Source organism: Dermacentor andersoni, chromosome 5, assembly GCF_023375885.2.
Source record: "Dermacentor andersoni chromosome 5, qqDerAnde1_hic_scaffold, whole genome shotgun sequence".
Taxonomy (NCBI): Eukaryota; Metazoa; Arthropoda; class Arachnida; order Ixodida; family Ixodidae; genus Dermacentor; species Dermacentor andersoni.
The window spans coordinates 147,871,109-147,890,171 of record NC_092818.1 but is presented as its reverse complement, the minus strand read 5'-3'; the positions used below and the strand labels follow the sequence as shown (position 1 = coordinate 147,890,171).

At 45.6% G+C, this 19,063-nt stretch overlaps 1 protein-coding gene and 1 long non-coding RNA gene across 4 annotated transcripts in view; one reads left to right on the top strand and one right to left on the bottom strand.

Moving 5' to 3' along the window:
* The window catches only part of LOC126531385 (hemicentin-1-like), a 254,348-nt gene that overhangs the window by 6,026 nt on the left and 229,259 nt on the right, over positions 1–19,063 (bottom strand). Inside the window, exons 9-14 of one of the 2 annotated variants that reach the window (XM_050178893.3) lie at positions 18,152–18,409; positions 9,912–10,163; positions 3,889–4,026; positions 2,206–2,239; positions 1,085–1,176; positions 47–172 (exon numbers count right to left, since the gene is read on the bottom strand). In XM_050178893.3, coding sequence (XP_050034850.1) covers positions 102–172; positions 1,085–1,176; positions 2,206–2,239; positions 3,889–4,026; positions 9,912–10,163; positions 18,152–18,409 — 845 coding nt within the window. In that variant the 3' untranslated portion in view covers positions 47–101. The remainder of the gene's footprint in view (positions 1–46; positions 173–1,084; positions 1,177–2,205; positions 2,240–3,888; positions 4,027–9,911; positions 10,164–18,151; positions 18,410–19,063) is intronic. The other variant, XM_050178894.2, reaches the window with a different exon arrangement.
* LOC140218610 (uncharacterized) overlaps positions 1–19,063 on the top strand; it is a 140,532-nt gene that overhangs the window by 85,629 nt on the left and 35,840 nt on the right. Inside the window, exon 3 of one of the 2 annotated variants that reach the window (XR_011894815.1) lies at positions 18,121–18,188. The exons of the other annotated variant lie outside the window; for it this stretch is intronic. This is a non-coding gene — a long non-coding RNA (uncharacterized lncRNA). Of the gene's footprint in view, positions 1–18,120; positions 18,189–19,063 lie in introns of those variants that run through there. 2 annotated transcript variants of the gene reach the window in all.

Genomic DNA, 19,063 nt, shown 5'->3' with positions numbered 1-19,063 from the left:
CGCCTACGCGAGGCCCGAGGATTCGTATTCGCCGCGCGGCGCTCACTTTATCGTCGTGTGATGGATGGTCTGCGCGTGTATCTCCTGGCGGTGCGCGGGCTTCATCCGAGCTCCAGCGTTCCACGCCGGACAAGCCGCGTCGCTGACCGGTGCCCATCTTCGCTGTCGTAGTCTGCGCAAAAACACAAGACCGCGAGAAGGACAAGCGGTGACACAACTGTATCGTGATGCGTATTGTGAGAACTCACAAAGACGAGCCAGCAGGTATACTACAGACCCAGAAAAAAGAAAAAAAATATGCCATGTTGTATGTGGTTATATGACCAATTAGGCTACGACTATTTTAATCTGCGGCACCTTGCAATAACTGCAGGTACAATGCCAAACTAAAAGAAAGCCCTCACTGCACGAAAGCGCGACAGTGACTATATATTATGCGGTTTATACGGCACATTCGGAAAGGGTCTGCAGCAAAGACTAAAGCAGAAGCCTACGCTATTATGCTCAGGAATTGCCTGAAAGACGTCTAGAGGAATCGAAGCAGTTGAGCTATAAGTGCGGTTTCTTTTTTTCTTTCATTTTCAAAGCTTTCGTTCCAAATATTGGTTGGTGTGTTAATGGGATTGCCTTGCTTAGAGATGGCGATTGCGGTGGCATCTCCATAATAGGGTGCAAACTTGAAGCGACCGCTGTATGAACAGCGCAAATATTCCGGATATTCTGTGTGAGTGTCAAGCGCGTACTGGTATAAAAATTGCTGTAATGCCAGCCGATGCCAAGTTGTAGAAGTTCTTTTCTTCTATAGGAGCCCAAATTAATTAGGGATGTATTATAAGTCCTGCACTTATGCCATCTCTGTTCACCAACATTCCTTGAAACGCGAGAACAAGCACATATTCTATTAAATAAAACTTTAAGTAGTTGAACTGACATCAAGAACACGGCATGACTACCCCATTCGTATGATCGCAGTGGTGCTGTCAGCATATAAGATCTGCGCTTCAAGCAGATACTTGTAATTTACGAAAACGACGAAAACGTACGCTGACATTAAGCCGCTAAAGATTCTATGAAGGAGATGTACCTTCTTCGAAAAGTGGGCTACCGTCACGTTTCATGTCAGCCAACAACGAGAGCTTTCCGTGGGGGCTGCCGTGGCCAATCTCCACGATAGCACTGGAAAACACGAGAGAGCGCCACCAGCTATTGCTCTTGTTTTTGTTCTTGTTCCTCGCGCTATTGGAAAAGCACATCGCGGGTTGCTTGTTTCAGTTGTGCCGCTCTTAGTACATGTTTGATTTTATTGTGGGCCCAATTTTAAGAGCAAGTAAAGTCTGAATTAACAGTAGATTGTTGCCTACTGCAACGGAACGACTCGCAGTGAACATGATGTACATAGAATCATAAAGAAATTTGGTTACATTTGAGGCCTAAGTTCTGCAGTGAATGATTTTTTTTTTCTACAGCCCGTATCAGCCTGCAAATTTTTACTAGGGCTCACTACATCATGGCTGCCTGTGATGACTGCTGTTTGGACGAGACATTCTCAAATGAATCCCAGCGCTAGCGTTGCGGATTCTGGGCCACGCTACGCAGAATGTATAAGACCTCTTTACAGCTACATAGGGTTCTGTTAACGGGCGTTACAGGTATTTTAATTCCATATTTCTCGCATGCTTGCACTTTTTTTTCACAGGTAGAAGCGGCACGCTATAAAATATAATACGAGCTGCGTCTCCGTTCCGAGTCTGCTACCAGTTATTCTCAATATTTATCATAATTTATAATGACGGCACAATCACTCGAAAAGCAGTTTGTGCTCCAAAAAGTATTCTAAGCTCGGCATAGGGTACTGTCAGGAAAAGCTCCAATTGTTGTGACATGAAATCATTGCTCTCGTATTTGGCTATACAATAGCGATTATTGTCGATCGTGCAGCGAATTGTCATAAAGCGGCTAAATACAAGAGTTTGTTCAAAAACACTCGCTTTGCCGGGTATGCCAGTACAAAAAATTACCAGCCTGAAAAATTTCCATCGAGAAAGAACTCACTAGCATTGGCTGAACAAAGTCTAGGTAAAACACAACATTATTTGAGAAACGTCATAATACATTTTCGCACCATACTCTTGGACGGCGCAGAGATGTCACAGTTACGAAGTAAAAGCAGGCGTAATGACTGCTCGGCAAGAACATTTTACTTACTTTTCGCGTTCTTCAAGCCGTGGTTTTGTGTTTGCTGAAATGGATGAAAAGAAAAAGAATTGTCGGCTCACTTAGCTCGAAGGTTCCCGAAAAACACACTTGTCTACAGACATCGCACACAATGCTCTGTAGCGAGACCTACAATTTACCTTCTTTTCTTTATCCATTCTTATTAAACGCGCAAGCACACGCAGACACATTCGCATGCGCTGCAGATTGTTAACCATATAGCGGTCTGAGACCTATTATCTGTAACTCATTTGGCACAACACTTCGTAGCAGTGATCATCATGATTAGCCTATATACTTTGAAACCACGACAGCGCAAAGGGCTCTAAGAATGATGTAGCGCCTTGCCACGTAACGTTTTACCGCCTGCGACACCCCGTGTCCTCCGTTTGCACCCATTCCAGTTACTCTAATAGAACGCCAGCTATCTGTTTTCTATGCTTTATGCGACCTTCCCAATTTTCTTTGCCTTTCACTCTCACGTGGAATATGAACTGCAGAGGTTTCTGTCTATTCCGTACTCAAGGTTACGATGTTATGTGTTACAACTCCCAACGTTGCACGCACCATTTCCCATTGCACCACTCGTTTCACCGTCCCTACGTTTTTCTCAAGCTTCTTTGTTATCCCTAATGTTTAGTGCCCTTAGGTTAGTACTGGTAGATACGCTTTTGCAAACCGCAGGTTCCTGAGATAGACCCCCGTTGATACTTAGCAACAAACCTTTCCAATCTTGCAACCGGAATATTTCTTGCAAACATATAGGCAGTAACATTTGGAGCCATTGTGGAGCCTTTTTAGCTGTCCCATTTCAGCTATTCTTTAAAGAATTAGGCAACAGCAAACCATTTTTTTTATACATTTCCTGAACCATTCAAGTATGCTTGCCCCTCGATTGTACAACTTCTCCATGGTGACAGCTGCCTCAACTGAATGGAATACATTTCCGTGGTAGATAAAAGCCGTATTATGGCGCGTCAAGATAGAAAAAAAAAGGAGACATACTACTTCCGAACTTGCCTCATGCACATTCGTACTTCTAGAGGTTCTTCATGACTGAGAAGTAATAATTATAGGGCTGCTTCTTTCAGTAGTCACTTCATGCAACACAACCAATAAATTTCAGTCTTCAAGCTTAGGAACTTGCTTGATAGTTCTCGTGCACCGTCATTACGAATTTGAGGAGTCGATAATTGTGTAGTGCTAGATGATCGTAGCAACGTCCATCAAACAGTCGAGCTTCATAATTTAGGACAACCTTGCGCTTTATTTTATTTCAAGGAAGATAGCCATTGCTTCACTTGCAATCACTAACGCAAGCATAATATCCCGGGCAAATCGTACTTTAGAGAACTCTTTCGAGAACGAAAAGTCATTTAAACGTTTCATTTTTTTCCTCACTAATAGGCAGCGCATAAAGCGGCCACGATTTCAAAAGCGTGGCATATCACGTCGGGCACCCCGCTAAAATATTCAATGCAAGAGTCATTAAAACGGTTGTTCCCGCTCTCAAAAACTGAGCGCATAAGGAAAATTACAGCGACACGGGCATCATATGGAGAAGCGGGGATAATTTCGCGAAGGAAAATGACATAAAAGGAGCGAACGACGGAAACCTAAATGACGAAGGGGCGGTTAGAGCAGGCACGCTATTACGTAGGAGGGACCACTCACACTGAATGCGCTTTCGGATAACAACGATGCTAATAATAACGATGAGTAGAACGATGATGATGACGACGCCTCCGGCAATGCCCGCCATGATGATGAGGTTCTCTTCTTTCAGCAGAAGCTGCGCCCAGCCGGCGGGACCTGCGCACAAGGCACGGTTTTACGACGGTGGCCCATCACAGCCGGAGCGTCACGTTTCATCGTTTCTGAGAGACACACACATATAAATTTGATCACGTGTACAGCCCTGCGTGAAGCCGCTCCTTGAAAGCTGTATCGGGCGCTCTCAGTATATTCGAGCGGTTTGGCCGGATCATCAGAATCGGTGCATGCAGTAGGAGAGGAATGAAGGAACTGACAAGAGTAGTTCGAGCGTGTTGGTGAACGACAAAATAAGTATATACGAAGGGGTTGCACGCAATCCACACCCTTTCTTCATATTACGTGACCTGACCAAACTGCATGCTTTCCTCTTAATCTCAACTATAGAATATCAACTGCCCGTATTTGCTCTTTGAGCCACACTGCCATCATCCTAGTTTTTAATGTTACACCTAAAATATTTTTCGTTCGGTTTCTCGTTACACGGCCCTTATCTCCTCCTAAAGCTTTTTGTTATCTTCCAAGTTTTACCTCCACAGGTAATTGCATATACAATGCGCCTATTGTGTATGCTCATGTCTACAAGGATATTAGTAAGTGACTGCCATATTCGCTCGAACGCATTTTTGTCCGTCTAGAAATTTCGTTCCCATGAGCCGGGTGTACTGTGACTTCTTTAGCCTAAATAACAGTACTCTTGCACCACTTTAATATGCTTACTACCAATCATGAACTCTCCTGGCCTTGCCACGATGCGGAACGCTACTTTAGGCTTTGCACGCTGCTTTTGAAACCTACAGCTAATCTCTTGCCGGTTGATGTCTTCTATAATTTAAAATGGGTTACCTGCACCACTTATAAACGCGATAACATGATTTGCAACCCACAGATCGCGCAGCCATTCTTCGCTGAACCTTACATCTCGTCGTCCCCAATATATAATCTTGAATGATTCTTTCAAGCACCTAGTGAGTAACATAGCTTATGTGGCATTTTTTCGCTTATTTTGCGCACTTGAACCTGAGTGCACGTAAATCCACTGTTCTACATTTACTCAACGCTGACTCTTAAAAGGCATGAGCAACCACTCACAAGCGTGCCATAAGGTCTCAGCTGCACGCAGTTGAAATTGAACAAGGGACTGATTTCCTCAGTATTAAATTTATACGGCGAAAAATCATGCACGAGACTCGTGCAACATTCAGCCATGAAATAGCGGTGATGCGTATATATCACAATTAATATATTATTTACACTCTGTTGTCGAGTGCCGTTGTACGTCGGCCCTAAAGGGAGCTTGCACCCTGTTATGAAATCGCTCTCGTTCGTAGCCTGATCCCATGCCTGATATTTTTCCACGAACACGCGGAGTACAAGTTATTCACGAGGTGCTTCGCTAAATGCTGTCTGCATATACAATAATGCACTCAAGTGTGCACCTATGATATTGTTTTGCAGAGTTAATAATGCACCTGATAATCTTCAAGGTGCAGCAGTCTTCAATAACTACATGAGAGCGCCTGTTCGATGTTCTTACTCTTAACTTTTGACCATACGATATTAGAGAATACAGTTGTTTTCCAAACAAAAAAAAAAGTGAGTCATATTTGCATTTCTCACGTTCAACGTCATCCGGCAAAAAGCAGAAGCTGTCGTTCTGAACGCGAGAATGCTGAACGAGCCAAATAAACAAATGAAATCTTCAATCAGTCTTGCTTTTATTGTGGACAGCTTCCTTGCTTTAATACCCCGTTGTTATGCTCGAAAGGAAGAGACGGAGGAACTTTGTAATGAATGCTTGAGAGGTTTGCCTTGCGGCACGCCTAGTATGCAATAATTTAAATGAGAATGCGGGGAATGAATGCTGCTGCCTTTGGATACTGTAGGATTCATCGATGTCTGCTTTTCACCAGCAGTGGTGGCTCAGTGACTACACGAATCTGCCGCTGAACACGATTTCTCTGGTTCTTTTACTGACCACAACGGCCCAGATAAGGGGGGGGGGGGGGGGGGGGGGGGCGCTGCAGAAAAAAAAGTCTCATTTACCGAGGATCAGGTTCATGTTACGTAACCGCGGGCTTTCGAAATGAAACCAAACCACTTCGCTATGATGTCTTCCATATTTGCTGCGTCGCTTCGCGTTCATACGATCAATCAATCAATCAATCAATCAATCAATCAATCAATCAATCAATCAATCAATCAATCAATCAATCAATCAATCAATCAATCAATCAAATCATTTCTGCATTTCACACCTCCATACAATACCATCAAAATGGGATATACTGGTTTCCAATTTATCCTAATGTTAAAAGCAAAGTAGACATGAAAAGTCATTGTACGCAGTACCAAACATCGCTTTCTAAGTAGATACGAATAGGCAAGATATTCAAGAAGTGATGTATGCCACGAATGGGTGTTATGTATAAAATACCTTCTCCTCATCAATTCATCGTAGCAGGAAAGCGTGCTTTAAGGAAACGATACCGTTTCGCCTTGACACGCTCATCATGTATGAAGAATCACGTTGATGAGCGGCTGCTGTTGGGAAAGAAAATTCTGCTTGTACTTCAAAGCTTCAGAGACTCGACACAGACAGCAAGACCGCCGCCGTTCTCAGAGCTTATCAGGCGTGGTTGAAGAAAGCGAGTTGGAAACGCGGGTACCGCACATGGCAGCAGAGCGGAAGATGGCGATTGCGTATCTCGCGCCGTCGCCGCCGCTTACGCTTTCACTACGACGGCCAAAAAGTAAATTCCAAGGAGTTCTCGCTGCTTTAGTTCGTTCCCTTTATATCTAATCAGCGCATTCCGCAGGAGGTGTCATTTGCGCACAAATTTATCTAGGCATCCCCCGCCGAGTTTAGGGATTCCCAACTCCCCAAGGACGCGTAGTCGTTTACGTATGAACCCTGAACTTCTTTGCGCACATACACGTCGATGTATGGTTGCTCAGCGGTGCGAGCGCGTCTTCACAAGGAAGCGATGCGGCGGAGGAGGGGGGGTAGCGAAGCAGCTGCCGCCTCGCACTTCTTATCGGGCGGCGCGAGCGATTGAGGGTCGGCTATCCGAACGGAGAAAGTGCGCAAGAAAGGCGCATAGGGTGGGTTCCCTATCTCTCCGTGGGACGTCTAATGAGGCACACGAAGCGTTCTTCTTCTCTTTCCTACGAACGAGGTGGTGGCGAGGGGGGAGGGGGATTATACAGAGTCGTCGATAAGCGGCCATCCAGATTGCCTTGGGCTTCCTCGACGGTGATTACATTGACTTGTGCTAAGGCAACTGCAAACTAAGGACGCCGGACAGCTTATCCCAACGGCACTTGCGCGGTCGTTAGCGCCGCCGCTCCGTATACCGTCCCCGTTCGTGTACCGGACGCGAACAGCTAAGGACAGTGAGATCAGGGAGCCATCTTTGTAGGGGAAATCTTCCTGTATTTTATTTTCGTAACGCTGCCTGCTACAGCCTTCAGCCGCTTTCCTCTGCCCCTCGTTAGCATAGTGACCCGTCAATCCCGAGTGCATCTTGCTTGATGAAGATCGAGAAGCCTAGCCTCTGACAGTGCGCGCGGGTTTTCGAAGAAAAGTGCGGCTACGCGTGTTTCTTCGTGCGCGCCCGTTTGCTTGCGTTTGTCTGTGCTTCGCCAACAGAACCTGTGAAACTCACTGACAGCGGTCTTATGCAATTTTCTTTTTCTTTCACGTTTCTTTTGTCAACCAAAGTGACCTTTAGGCTAGAACCTTGCTTAGATAATATCCTTCCTGTCTACTATTGAGATATTTTATTGTGCTTTTAAAATTTTCTAAGCTTTTCTAATTTTACGCTCCTTTTTTTGCCGTTTTTATAAAGAGGCTTCAAAGCAGGCGCTTTGTGTAACGCTCCTGCTGCAAGCTTCTTTCTTTTCTTTTACTTTGTCCTTCCACAATTTTATATAAAGGTCACGCTGGAGAATATTATCATCCTTTACTTATTTTCAATATAATGGCGTTCTTTTTTCACGTGCAAGGTATCATGTATTGTATTCTGTTTACTGTGCAAGCAAGCTGAAACATTAAAAAAAAAACATATTTGCTGTAGCTTCTTTATATTGTATTTGTAATTATATTTATTGATGTACGAATAAATTTGCAAGTTGAGCAACGTTGCCGAACCTTCTTTATACCAAAGTCCACTTCAAGAAAAGCAGGTTACGGAAATGCTGCGAATAAGCTGTGCCATGTCGTCCGCGCTCACACTTACAAAATTATTTCCCCAGCAATAATGACATTGCTTTCAGAAGGTGGAGAATTTTTTTATTCAATTCGTATTTAAAATAGAATAAAAACCAGCGATGCGTGAAAGACACTTGGAAAAATAACCTAATTTGTATTGACTAATTAAATATAATTAGTTAGTTGCACTAACTTTAAGAGTATTGATTGACTGTAGCTCTCAAAGAGTTGCGAAATTCGTAAAATATATTTTTTCTTTTGGAATGCTTACATTTTAATAGATCTTTCATAGATGCGTTGCTTGTGTTACTCTTTTGGTAGAGCATCACACGCGAAATGCGAAGGCTGTGGGATCGGTTCCCACCTGCGGCAAGTTGTTTTTTCATCCACTTTAATTTCCATTAATTTATCGTTTCCTTATTTCATTTATTAAGCACAAGTAATTTCCCCTATGTTGTCCTTGGTGTCAGTGTTTGTTGGCTTCTTATGATATAACTAATAAAAATCGGGACCTTCGGTTAACCCCCTTTCTTCTCTTTCCTAAGATGTTACATATGCTTTTTTTAATCCTTGTCTTACGAACATTCTGCCAAAGTTATTATCAGAACCTGATTACATTTATTTCACTGACTCTTCAGCCCACAAAAAAGACCCAAAGGTCCTCAAAACTTCGCAGGAGCCCTCCACCGCGACCTGCGTCATATCTCAGCCATCACTTTAGATGACCTAACTCTATTATTATCGCGATATCAAGAGAAAAACAGAAGAGAGAAAAGGCGAGGTTAACCAGGCGCACATCCGGCTCGCTATCCTGCACTGGTGGAGGGGGGAAGTGGGGACGAAACTGAACAGAAGAAGGTGATGGAAAGGGCGACAGGTGTACGCGCAAGTGAAAGAGTGCAGAAAGTTTATGAATTGCCAAATCAAGACAGGAACGTCATCGTCATACTACAGTCACTAGTGTAAGGCTCTACGCAAGCTTTTTTACTCAGCTGCAGACACCTCCAGCTCGAAGCGCCTTAGTTAGCACCGTGCATCCAGTGCTTACATGCCTTAAGTAGGAATCACGGTTTTTACGAAAACTAACCTCTTTAGGCGATGACCATGAGCGTCGCTGGCACAGTAAGCGAAGAATTTTCCTGCGAAACCTCAAGTCGACAGGCCTCTGCGACCATATCAGGCCGTATCGAAACATTTCACTTGGTTAATACTGTATGGGGAAAAAATTATATCTCAAGTAAGGAACTATTTTCTAAAGAAGAAAAGGAGCGACTGAAAGTGGGTGGCCACACTGTGTTGCAACACATGAGTGTAAAAATACTCTCCATTATTTCTTTTGGCAAAAGATTACATTATACGCGTCGTATTTCTCCATACTGATGCAATTGCGACCGCGTGTGATGTAAACGCTTACAACAAACGGACAACGTGGGCAATTTGTTTTCATTTCATAGTGCGGTACGCACAGTATAGATTAATTGCGCTTCGATTAATCCATAAACCAAACATATTTAACGCTCGAGTTAATCTGAAGACTAAAAAATAACCGCACTGAGTTTCTTCTTCCTCGTGTAACGTATAACCGACCCTTTCGTAGGATACGAGGGAGAGCGTTCACCTCGTTCGGACCACTGATTTTCTTTTTATTTGTTTGTCTGTCTCCGAACGCCTGAAGATCCCGAAGATGCGCACGCGTCTCGGCCACACTTACTGGGCAGCTTGGTGAGTTTGAGCTGGCAGGGTTCGGAGTGTCCGACCGCGTTGCTCGCCACGCAGGAGTAGGCGCCGAACGAGGTGCGGTCGGGCACCACGAGAATGCTCCGCGGCCCGCGGTCCTCCTGCACGGTGCGGTTGTTCCGCAGCCAGATGAACGCCACCACGGGCGGCACGGCTTGGGCCTCGCAGCGGAGCACAACGTTGCCTGACGAGTCGTGCTCCTTCACCACGCCACATTGCGGGCGATCTGCGAGGGGCAAGGAAAACAAAGCCCTCAGCGCTTGTAGATTAATTACCCTGATATACCTTCTGCACCACCACGGACATATGCAACGCGCTTGTTGAAATCAACATCGGGTGGAGCGGTATTGAAAAACGTTTAGCCATCGCGACTGAACTTTTCCACTCACCCAAATCACTACTCTGTTTTTTTTTTGAAAAGCTTTAACTGTACTACATGAAAAGAGACGCATGATACATGCAAGTTATGCGTATCCAACGCACCTGTCGGAATCTACGTGAAGCAACACCTTTTTGAATTGCGTTAATAAGTTTTATGTACTTGAATTCGATGTCTAGAATCGTCTTTATTTCAATCCGATAAAAAGTGCTCGTTTGCCAATATTTATGTTAATGCACGACTGTCGTACTATAACGTCGTGCATTGTTTATGCTTATGCGCTACACCACTAATGATCTATGTGTTCGAAATGCAAACAGCAGTTCACGCGGATGCACAAAGCGAGACGTCTTCGCAGGAATTGTCACGAGGGCGAAGGCGACGTCTGATTTTTGCTAAGGGGAGTATGGTAAGGAAAGACGTAAGCAGACAGATGTCTAAAACATATGTAAGCACATTTAAGGCTTCTACATCCACTTGTGTCACAGTGGTACATACCCAGTCGCACATATCTGATAAGCCAAGTATGGAGGAGGCTGTATAGTATAAGAATCCTGCGAAAATAATGTGGCTCTTTAAAATCATGCGCATTTCCATTAGGAGGGCTGTGATTTGTAGATGTACCTATGTGCCTACAATATGCTTACAGGATTTATGTCGTAGTTTACTGTTTGAAAATGCGAAACATTGGTGCACTCACTCACATTACATTGTTGATCAACATTTCATGCAATACGAGCGCCAAATAAAAAGAAAGATACATGTGTTAAGCCACTTAATATTATGCGCTATCCATTAGGATGTCTGAGTGCTTTATAGATCCATATTAGACTACATTATATCTGCAGGTTCCATGACGTGATATGTTGTTTGATTACCCAGAACAGAGGTGTGCTAACCAGCCCTACTTTGTCAGTCAACATGCAGTGGTCATAAAGAGTGGCGCCAATATATCGATATAAAGAACGTATCGTGAGAGATACGGACAGACGGACTCGAAACCGTGATTGGCTAGATAAAGCAAGATTGGGTAAAAAAAATAACGATCCTATGCACTGTAGGAATCGAGGTTCTGTAAATGTCTCTTTTCCAGCCTATCCAGTATCGTTCGAGGTTCGACAGAGTGATTTTTCGTGTAAGGCGAGCGATCGTGCGTGGGATGCGAGAGTATGTGTGACAACCATTGCGACGAAGACGGTCACGAGGATAGGGTCACGGTGATGGCGCAATCACTGTTTTGTTGTACTGCAGCGAAGCAACGCTGCAGTGCTGTGCCGCCGAGGAACACGGCACTAAGTTCGTGCAATATTTATGCAGTACACCGTTCACAAGCTATCACGAAGCTCATAAAGCCAAATCAGGAGAACGAACAGTGTGATAGGTCCCCGCGGCGATGTCTCGAGGACTAATGCGACACATGCCGTTTGTCACGGAACGAATGGTGATCAGAGGTGTACGGCACATGGAAGCATACGACTACTGAGGGCTCTGTACGAAACAGGTTCTAGACCTCTTTTGTCACTGTAGCACAGTATTTTGCCATCCTTGAACACTCTGAAATCTCTAGCTAAAGGTACACACCCGAACTATTCAGTAGTGAAAAAGAAACACCCATAGCAGTACACGCAGTCAGAACGTCTTCTCCATAATAACTGACTCAGCCCAGTTATCCTCCTTGTTTTGTTTTTTTTTCGGTGATCGACCAGAACACGCTTACTCGGTGAGACATGGCCGATGGCGAAGAAATGACACCAACAAGAAATAGGACATCGCGTTTTTTAATAGTAGGAGCACTGCAGGCATAACGAGTAAATGACCACCTACTGAATTTTGTTTCACGTATACGACTTTCAACGGTGTGCCTTGGAATGTGGCTGTTGAACGGTATTTTAATAGATTGGTTACAACATTCATCCATGGAGCTCACTCTTGCCTCCTTGTATTTTCTTTTTTTTTTCTTTTAGCTGAAAGCATCTTGTTTTAATTGATTTTATTATTGTCATAGTATAAGAGGTTTTATAAGAGGTATATGGGATGGTTTCATCTTTCTGACAGAAGCTGCAGCAGAAATTGCGTTACCGCTGACACTACCCGTACCAAGTGGACCGTCTCCGCGTTTCCGTACTTTTTGTTCAATACCAGACATTAGCCTACTTAAGTTTTATTTTTCCTGGGCATGAGCAACTGAATCATTTACGCCTTGCACTAAGTGATGCAAAGCAGTGAATGAGACCAAATGAAAGACTTTAAAAGTTCAAATGAAAAAAAAAAATGCTCAAATCATCAACACGGGAAGCACTAGCTCTATTGTCATGTGTTTGCCACAGAATTCTGGGAAGGTTTGGAAGATAACGTCTTTTTTTTTTTGTGCCTCCGTGCCTTATCGCTCCCTATTCGAGCGTATCCTATGCTAAAGTATAGGCATAAGCACCGCATTGTCAGCACTTAACATGCCTTACCTCCTGGCTTAATTATTAAGGCAGTTACTTTTTTTCCCGCTTCCCACCATTTCAGACAGAGGCCATGGAAATTCCAAAAGCCGCATAATATTCCTTTATAACGCCCATCGCGCAAATTAAATTCTGCGCTTGCTATAATATGCTTCTCTCTACTCCCGACAAGATTAAGGCGCTTTCCTTTTTTCCTTTTTTTTAACCGGAGAGGCCGGTGAGGCGGGATGGGTACGCTTGCTCTGAACTCACGCGCTTGGAAATTTCCGATACATGGCAAAACAAAGCTCAGCATCAAGTGGGAGATTTAGCTAGGCGCTGCAGTGATGCACCTGTAACGAGGGCGGACGTTGGGGCTCATTACCGAACCATTAGTGAAGCCAAGCAGGTCGGAGACGGTGCTCGAAACCGCAGCGATAAGCCTCCGTGTGAAGGAGGGCGATGGCAAGGGGGAACTTGCCAAAGAAAAAAAAAATCGATGAACTTGACGCGCTCGCGGCTTCACCTTCCGAAATGCTTGAGACGTCATTGCCGCTGCGCCTTTAATATTGGCGACAGGGGCGTGACTTCATGGGGCACGCTTCGCTTGGGACAGACGAAAATAAACATATTAAAAAAAGGCGAAAGAAATTTTGAGCTCTTAGATGCACACGAAGAGTTGCGCTCCTAGCAGCATACAAACCTCCAGACTACACGACCTTTCTTTTTTTCGCCGAAATATTTAATAATCTATTATTGTACAATACTTATATAATATTTTTTTTTCCTTTCAGCTAAAAGGCTGTAAACAAGACAGTTCACTTTGAAAAGCTTCCGAAAGAGCCCGGTTTGGTCAGTGCCGTTTGAAGAATATTTGACTACTGTCTAATGCGCTTTATAAACGTAGTAAGGCATGCTTAGTTGAAATGACTTGATTTTTTGCCCTCAACTAGTGAAATTGAAGGAACATCACGCAACAAAGAAAAAAAAATTGCAGTTTCGTTGCATAATCCACGAGTTTTCCTTCTTTTCATTTGACTGACAGCCCCCAAAGCACCTATATCTAAAATTCAAGCACCTAGTCTCTAGCATCTTACGCAGACAGTCAAAAAATCAGACCAGTCCTCTTCGTAGTTTTTCTTTTGAACTTTTAGAATCTTTAATATTTCTTTCAGTCGGCGCCACCTTCGCGCGGTTATCAAATGGATAAAGTATATCCCGCATGAAAAACCACTGCCGAAGCGATGAAATTCAGGCCAGCAATCATATTTGCCAGCGCTCCGTATTCCAGACGTCTGCCGCACGGCTATGCATTCGGGCGGCAATTTCTAATCTGCATCGTTGGAAACGTGGCCAACCAATACAACCACCGCCACCATGGCGTGCAGATGCTAAAACAAGCACACAAATGTCTAACGTGAAACGAATGCACCTTTCGGAGGAAAGGGAGATAAAAAAAAATACCATACGAAATGAGCAACTTGCCACGACGTATATCCTTCGTCGGCGCAGGAAAAAAAACCGCAACCGTGCACATCAACAACCACCTTTTCGTTTCTTATCTTTTTAACGAAACGAAAAAAAAACTGCGCGAGCCACCAAACACGACGTGGAGCTCCAAAAATTACACGCTGCAGAGGTGGGGGGGGGGGGGGGGGGCAGGGGGGGGGGGGTTGAAGCGAAAGCCATTTTGCGGAAGCCAACTTCTTGCGCGGCCTGCCAGCTCGAATTCCACTTCCAGCGATCGCGGGCTGGCGGAAGAGCAAAAGGCCACGCCGTAGTGAAAAAAAAGAAAACATGCGCGTGTAGAGAACTGAAATGGCAAAACTCGTAACTGAAAGAAACACAACGTTGACGTATTCCCAGCTTTTGTGGAGACAGGTTGCGCCGCCGCAGCACGCGCCCTCCAGAAGCCGAAGAAATATGCGTTTCTCTTTCCCCGCAAAGTATTGCTGCACGGCAGGCGCGCTCTTTGTTTTCTAAGTGTCTCTTCGCTCTTTCATTCGGTTTATTCTTGTTCGTTTTTTTTTTTTACTGCTGTCTGCAAAAGTGCTTCGCCCGTGCAATATGCCCCTCGTTTATTTCTTATTTTGCTGCGTTCCGAAGGTTACCACCGGACACAAAAGCAGCCAAAGGCAACACTCGGCTTCCCACGGCAAACAGCAATCGTCGGACGCAAGCCATTGCGTCCGAACTGTAAGATACAGCGCGGCTTTCCAAACCAGCAACCACTGCCGCGCGCTGTCACGAAGTAAAGAAGAATCAAATAAGCGCCAGCCAAAGAAACGTACGTGGTTCGGGTGTGCAGAGCTGCTTGCTTGTATAGAGAGCAGAAACACAGATCTACACAAATGCCGGCACGGATACGAACATATTATACTATATAGCAGAGCAGAAGCAAGGAAAACGTAAGAGGTACGTGGATTCCGCTGGTTTTGAAAGAGTCCCTCGCCAAATAACCTCGAAAATAGCACAAAAAGGGGGGGGGAAATGAAGAAACTCATAACCCGTTGCCCGCATACGTGCTTCGAAGCCCTCCGGTTGCAAGTCAGCTTCCGAGAACGGCGCGACCTGTTTCAAAACTCGGGGTGAAGCGCAGCAGCCGCGGCCAACGTGGATCTCGACGCTGCGTTATTGCTCGGCTGACCACAAATGCCGGGGGCCCATTTCAAGCCGCCGCCACCGCGGCTGCCACCTTCTGCGCCGCCAGCAGCAACCCCGAAGACGACGTTTCTCGCGCGCCGGCAATCCCGTCGACCCCTTTTCTGCCCGGTTTCTTTCTGCTCCCTTTCCTCTCAAGCCCGCACCGACTCCCATCGCTATATGTACTCCCCTTTTTGCTTCCTTTCGCGTCCCTACGTTTCTTTGGCGCCACATTTTCGCTATTCTATTCTCGCGTCGCGACTCCTAAGGAAACAGCGCCATGTGCGGCCCTGTCTTCCCTTCGAAAGAAAGCAACAGCCCCTTTATGTTATTATTTTTTTCTCGACACTGAAAAGGTGGCAAACACGGTACAGTATTGCATCTATTCTGTGCGCTTCGTTCAAAAACAGGAAGAACGCAGATAAAAGGCAGACCACGCCGGAATGACGTTCGTCTTCACTATTGGTGCACCCTTACGCCTTTCTTTCTTTCTTTCTTTCTTTCTTTCTTTCTTTCTTTCTTTCTTCTTTCTTTCTTTCTTTCAAAACCTATTTCCTGTCGCCCCTTTGTTTTCTACGACGGCGTTTTCCTCTTGGAACGTTGTCTGCTTGTGTTGTCTTCATTTCCGGCTACGCACTTTTTATGTCGTTGGAATCTAATCTTCGCGTCCTCCTGTTTCATAGAAATCACGAGGAAGCGGCGGGTTTGACCAGGAGGGTGCAGAGCAGAAAGTGGAGAAGTGAGCAGAAAAAAAGAGATAGAGGGAGAGGGAACGACGACAGAAGCGCCAGAAAGCATTGTTTTCTTTCGTTTCTCGCTTCTCGGTCTAGGGATTTCTAAGAAGCCCGACAAGAGGGATTTCAAGAATTAAGCTCCACGGGACAAATCTAGGAAAAAAGAAGGAAGCATACACCGTCAAAGGGATGCTATACCAGCAAACTAAAGAAGAGGTAACCTTACCAATGGCACTCCTGCGCGACCATCACGCCATCAGCTAAAGGACGGCACCGACGTCACTGAGCTGCCGCGCAGAGCAAGGAGACCCAAAGAAAAAGAAAGCAAAAACACAAACAGAAAGCAGGTAGCATACACTACACGAATCGATAAGTTTCAAAGAGACGACAGGAAAGGCAGTGGTCCGTGAAAAGCATTCGCGTGATAAAGAAGGCGATTAAGCCCAGAATTGAACTCAAAAGGCGGACCTCGCCGACGGTTTCCAGCAGTGAAAAGGTGGCGGGAGTCAGAGAGACTGGGAGGCGAAGAATGGGGAAGAAAAAGGGAGGACACTTGATGGAGGAAGAGCGCGAAGCTCTTCCTTTCTTCAGTATAGACTTTATTCCTGCCTTTGACACTGCGAAGTAAGAAGTTATTCGTTCAAAAACCTGCGAGTAAAACAGGCAATCATAAAACGCCGTTTCTTTTGTTTGCTTTCTTCGGCGTAGTGCGCTCACTGGATTCGGCGTTTCTGTTTTACGCGCATCCAACTATTGTAGCAATTTATGTGTCTTCGGCTGTTGACATTCGTAAAACTCACAATTTATCCACTTGTAAATTTCTTTGCTGCGTCCATTGAGATACGATTTTATCGCATAAAACCCCTACATTGCAAAAGACATTCCGTCTCCCTGCTCCGAGGATTTCAATCCATAAGGAGATTACTAACAGAGTACCGGTGTTTCAGGTCAGTTGGGTCATAATGGCGCGCGCAAACCCGGCGGGCAAATTCTCGCATGTTTTAAAGCACTATGCTACGAAATATCTCCTCGGTGTTTCGCCCTTCGGCTTTATCTGCCTCGGCCTGTTAGCTTTACCAGTCCCTATTACCACTTGAGTGTGGAGATCTCTCTAGGATCTATCAACTAGCACGCGCGTCACTACGCAGGCATAGCCAAACACATGTAGCAGGTGGTGGACAGCTCCTCTAGTTGCCAATGTGGTCTCAATGTGCCGTGTTCTTCCAGCCTTATAGCTAGCTGCTCGACTACCTAATACTACGCGAGGAAAACTGCCATTCTTTTATGGGCACGAATGTCACGATGTATACCGCTCAAGTCGAGTGCCGCTCCTACGTACGAGCCGAACGACTCCTAAGAATCACTCATATGCGAGGGTGAATCCAGGCAATGCGTCCAGTATAGCTATAGTGTTCAACGTATGAGAGCTAACGAGTCAGCAGTGCATCGCTAATCGAGAGCGCTACCGAACAGAGCCACACACGGTCTGCGGATAGGAGGCAATTTTAAAGCGAAAGCTTTACTGGCCGCGAACTTGCGATTTCGCCGTGGCCGTGCTCCGAGGAGGCACATGACGTCCCACCGCGTTTCTCGTCGTTGCGTTCGCCTCCGCTCGCTTCGCCACCTGCGTCGCATGCCTGATAACATGTCGGAGGATTGAAAAGGAGAGTTCGCGTGCGCCGCAACCACAGTTGAGGCGGTAGTATGGACGGCGACAATTCTGATAAGCAGGAGGATGCCTGGAATCGACATCGGAACGAGATGAAGAGGAAACGAATCGCCCAGGAAACACACGAACAGTGCGCCGAACGACTGGCTAAACGCCGCAACATATCTTGACAACCAGAATAATCTGGACTTGCAATCAAGATTAACCAAGGCTAACCGTGCTATGCTTTAGCTTTCGCTACGTTTATCCTGGCATAGCCAAGCTAAGCTACTGTCAATTTTTTCTTTCTTTTTTTTTTTTTTTTTTTTTTTTTTTTTCATGCAACGCAGAGAGAAAACGCTCGTACGGCGATCCACTTACGCCTGACGGTGACCAGCGTGGCGGCCATGGCTCGTCCGTGGCGGTTGCTGACGACGCAGGTGTAGTTGCCAGCCATCTCCCGCGAAGCCGTGGCATTGAACAGCAGGGTAGGGCCGCGCGAGACGGTGAGCGCGCCCAGCCGCCACTGGTACTCGGCAGTTGGGTGCGCCGACGCCGAGCAGCTCACCTCGCGCGGCGGTACGTCGCCTTCGGAGAGGTCGAGCTGCACCACGGACACCTGCGGCTTCTCTGGAGGGTCTGCGAATCGACACGTGAGCCACGTTTATACGTGAATGCGACGCTAGCGCATCGCATTTCTCAGCGCAACACGCCACCAGTTGTACGATAGACGCCGACAGTGTTTACATGTGACGCTTCGTCAATAGCATTGCTGGAACCTGGTTTCCGGCGATTTGCTCTCAGCATGCGAGTGGAAGAGCCAGAATGCCGGTAGCCATGCCGTTTTTGACTCTCCCTCAACGCGATGTGCTGTGCACAGTGTGAGTTCGACTTATACCCTGTAGTATTATTGCAATTCGCTTCCCTATAGCGAATTACCGCCGTTTACATAGACGCGATACGCTAAAAATGCGATGGGATTCTTGTAAACAGCACTATATAAAGCAATAGGCCAATTTCAAGAGGACTGTCACTACTTCACCACTGGCGCTAAGTATACCGGTAGTATACTATAGTACTAAGGAGTACTATAGTACTCCTTAGTGGGCCAAAGAGCAACTATCGTAAGGAACGTGTTATGCTTTAATCAGCATAAATTCACTTACCCTCGAAATCAAACGGCAGAGATGTGGAAGTAAAAAGATTCTACAAAGACAACACTGAAAAGCGGTGGGACGTAGTTCTATGGAGTCTCAGATTAGAAAAACAGCTATGTGCAGTCCAACGGGCCCG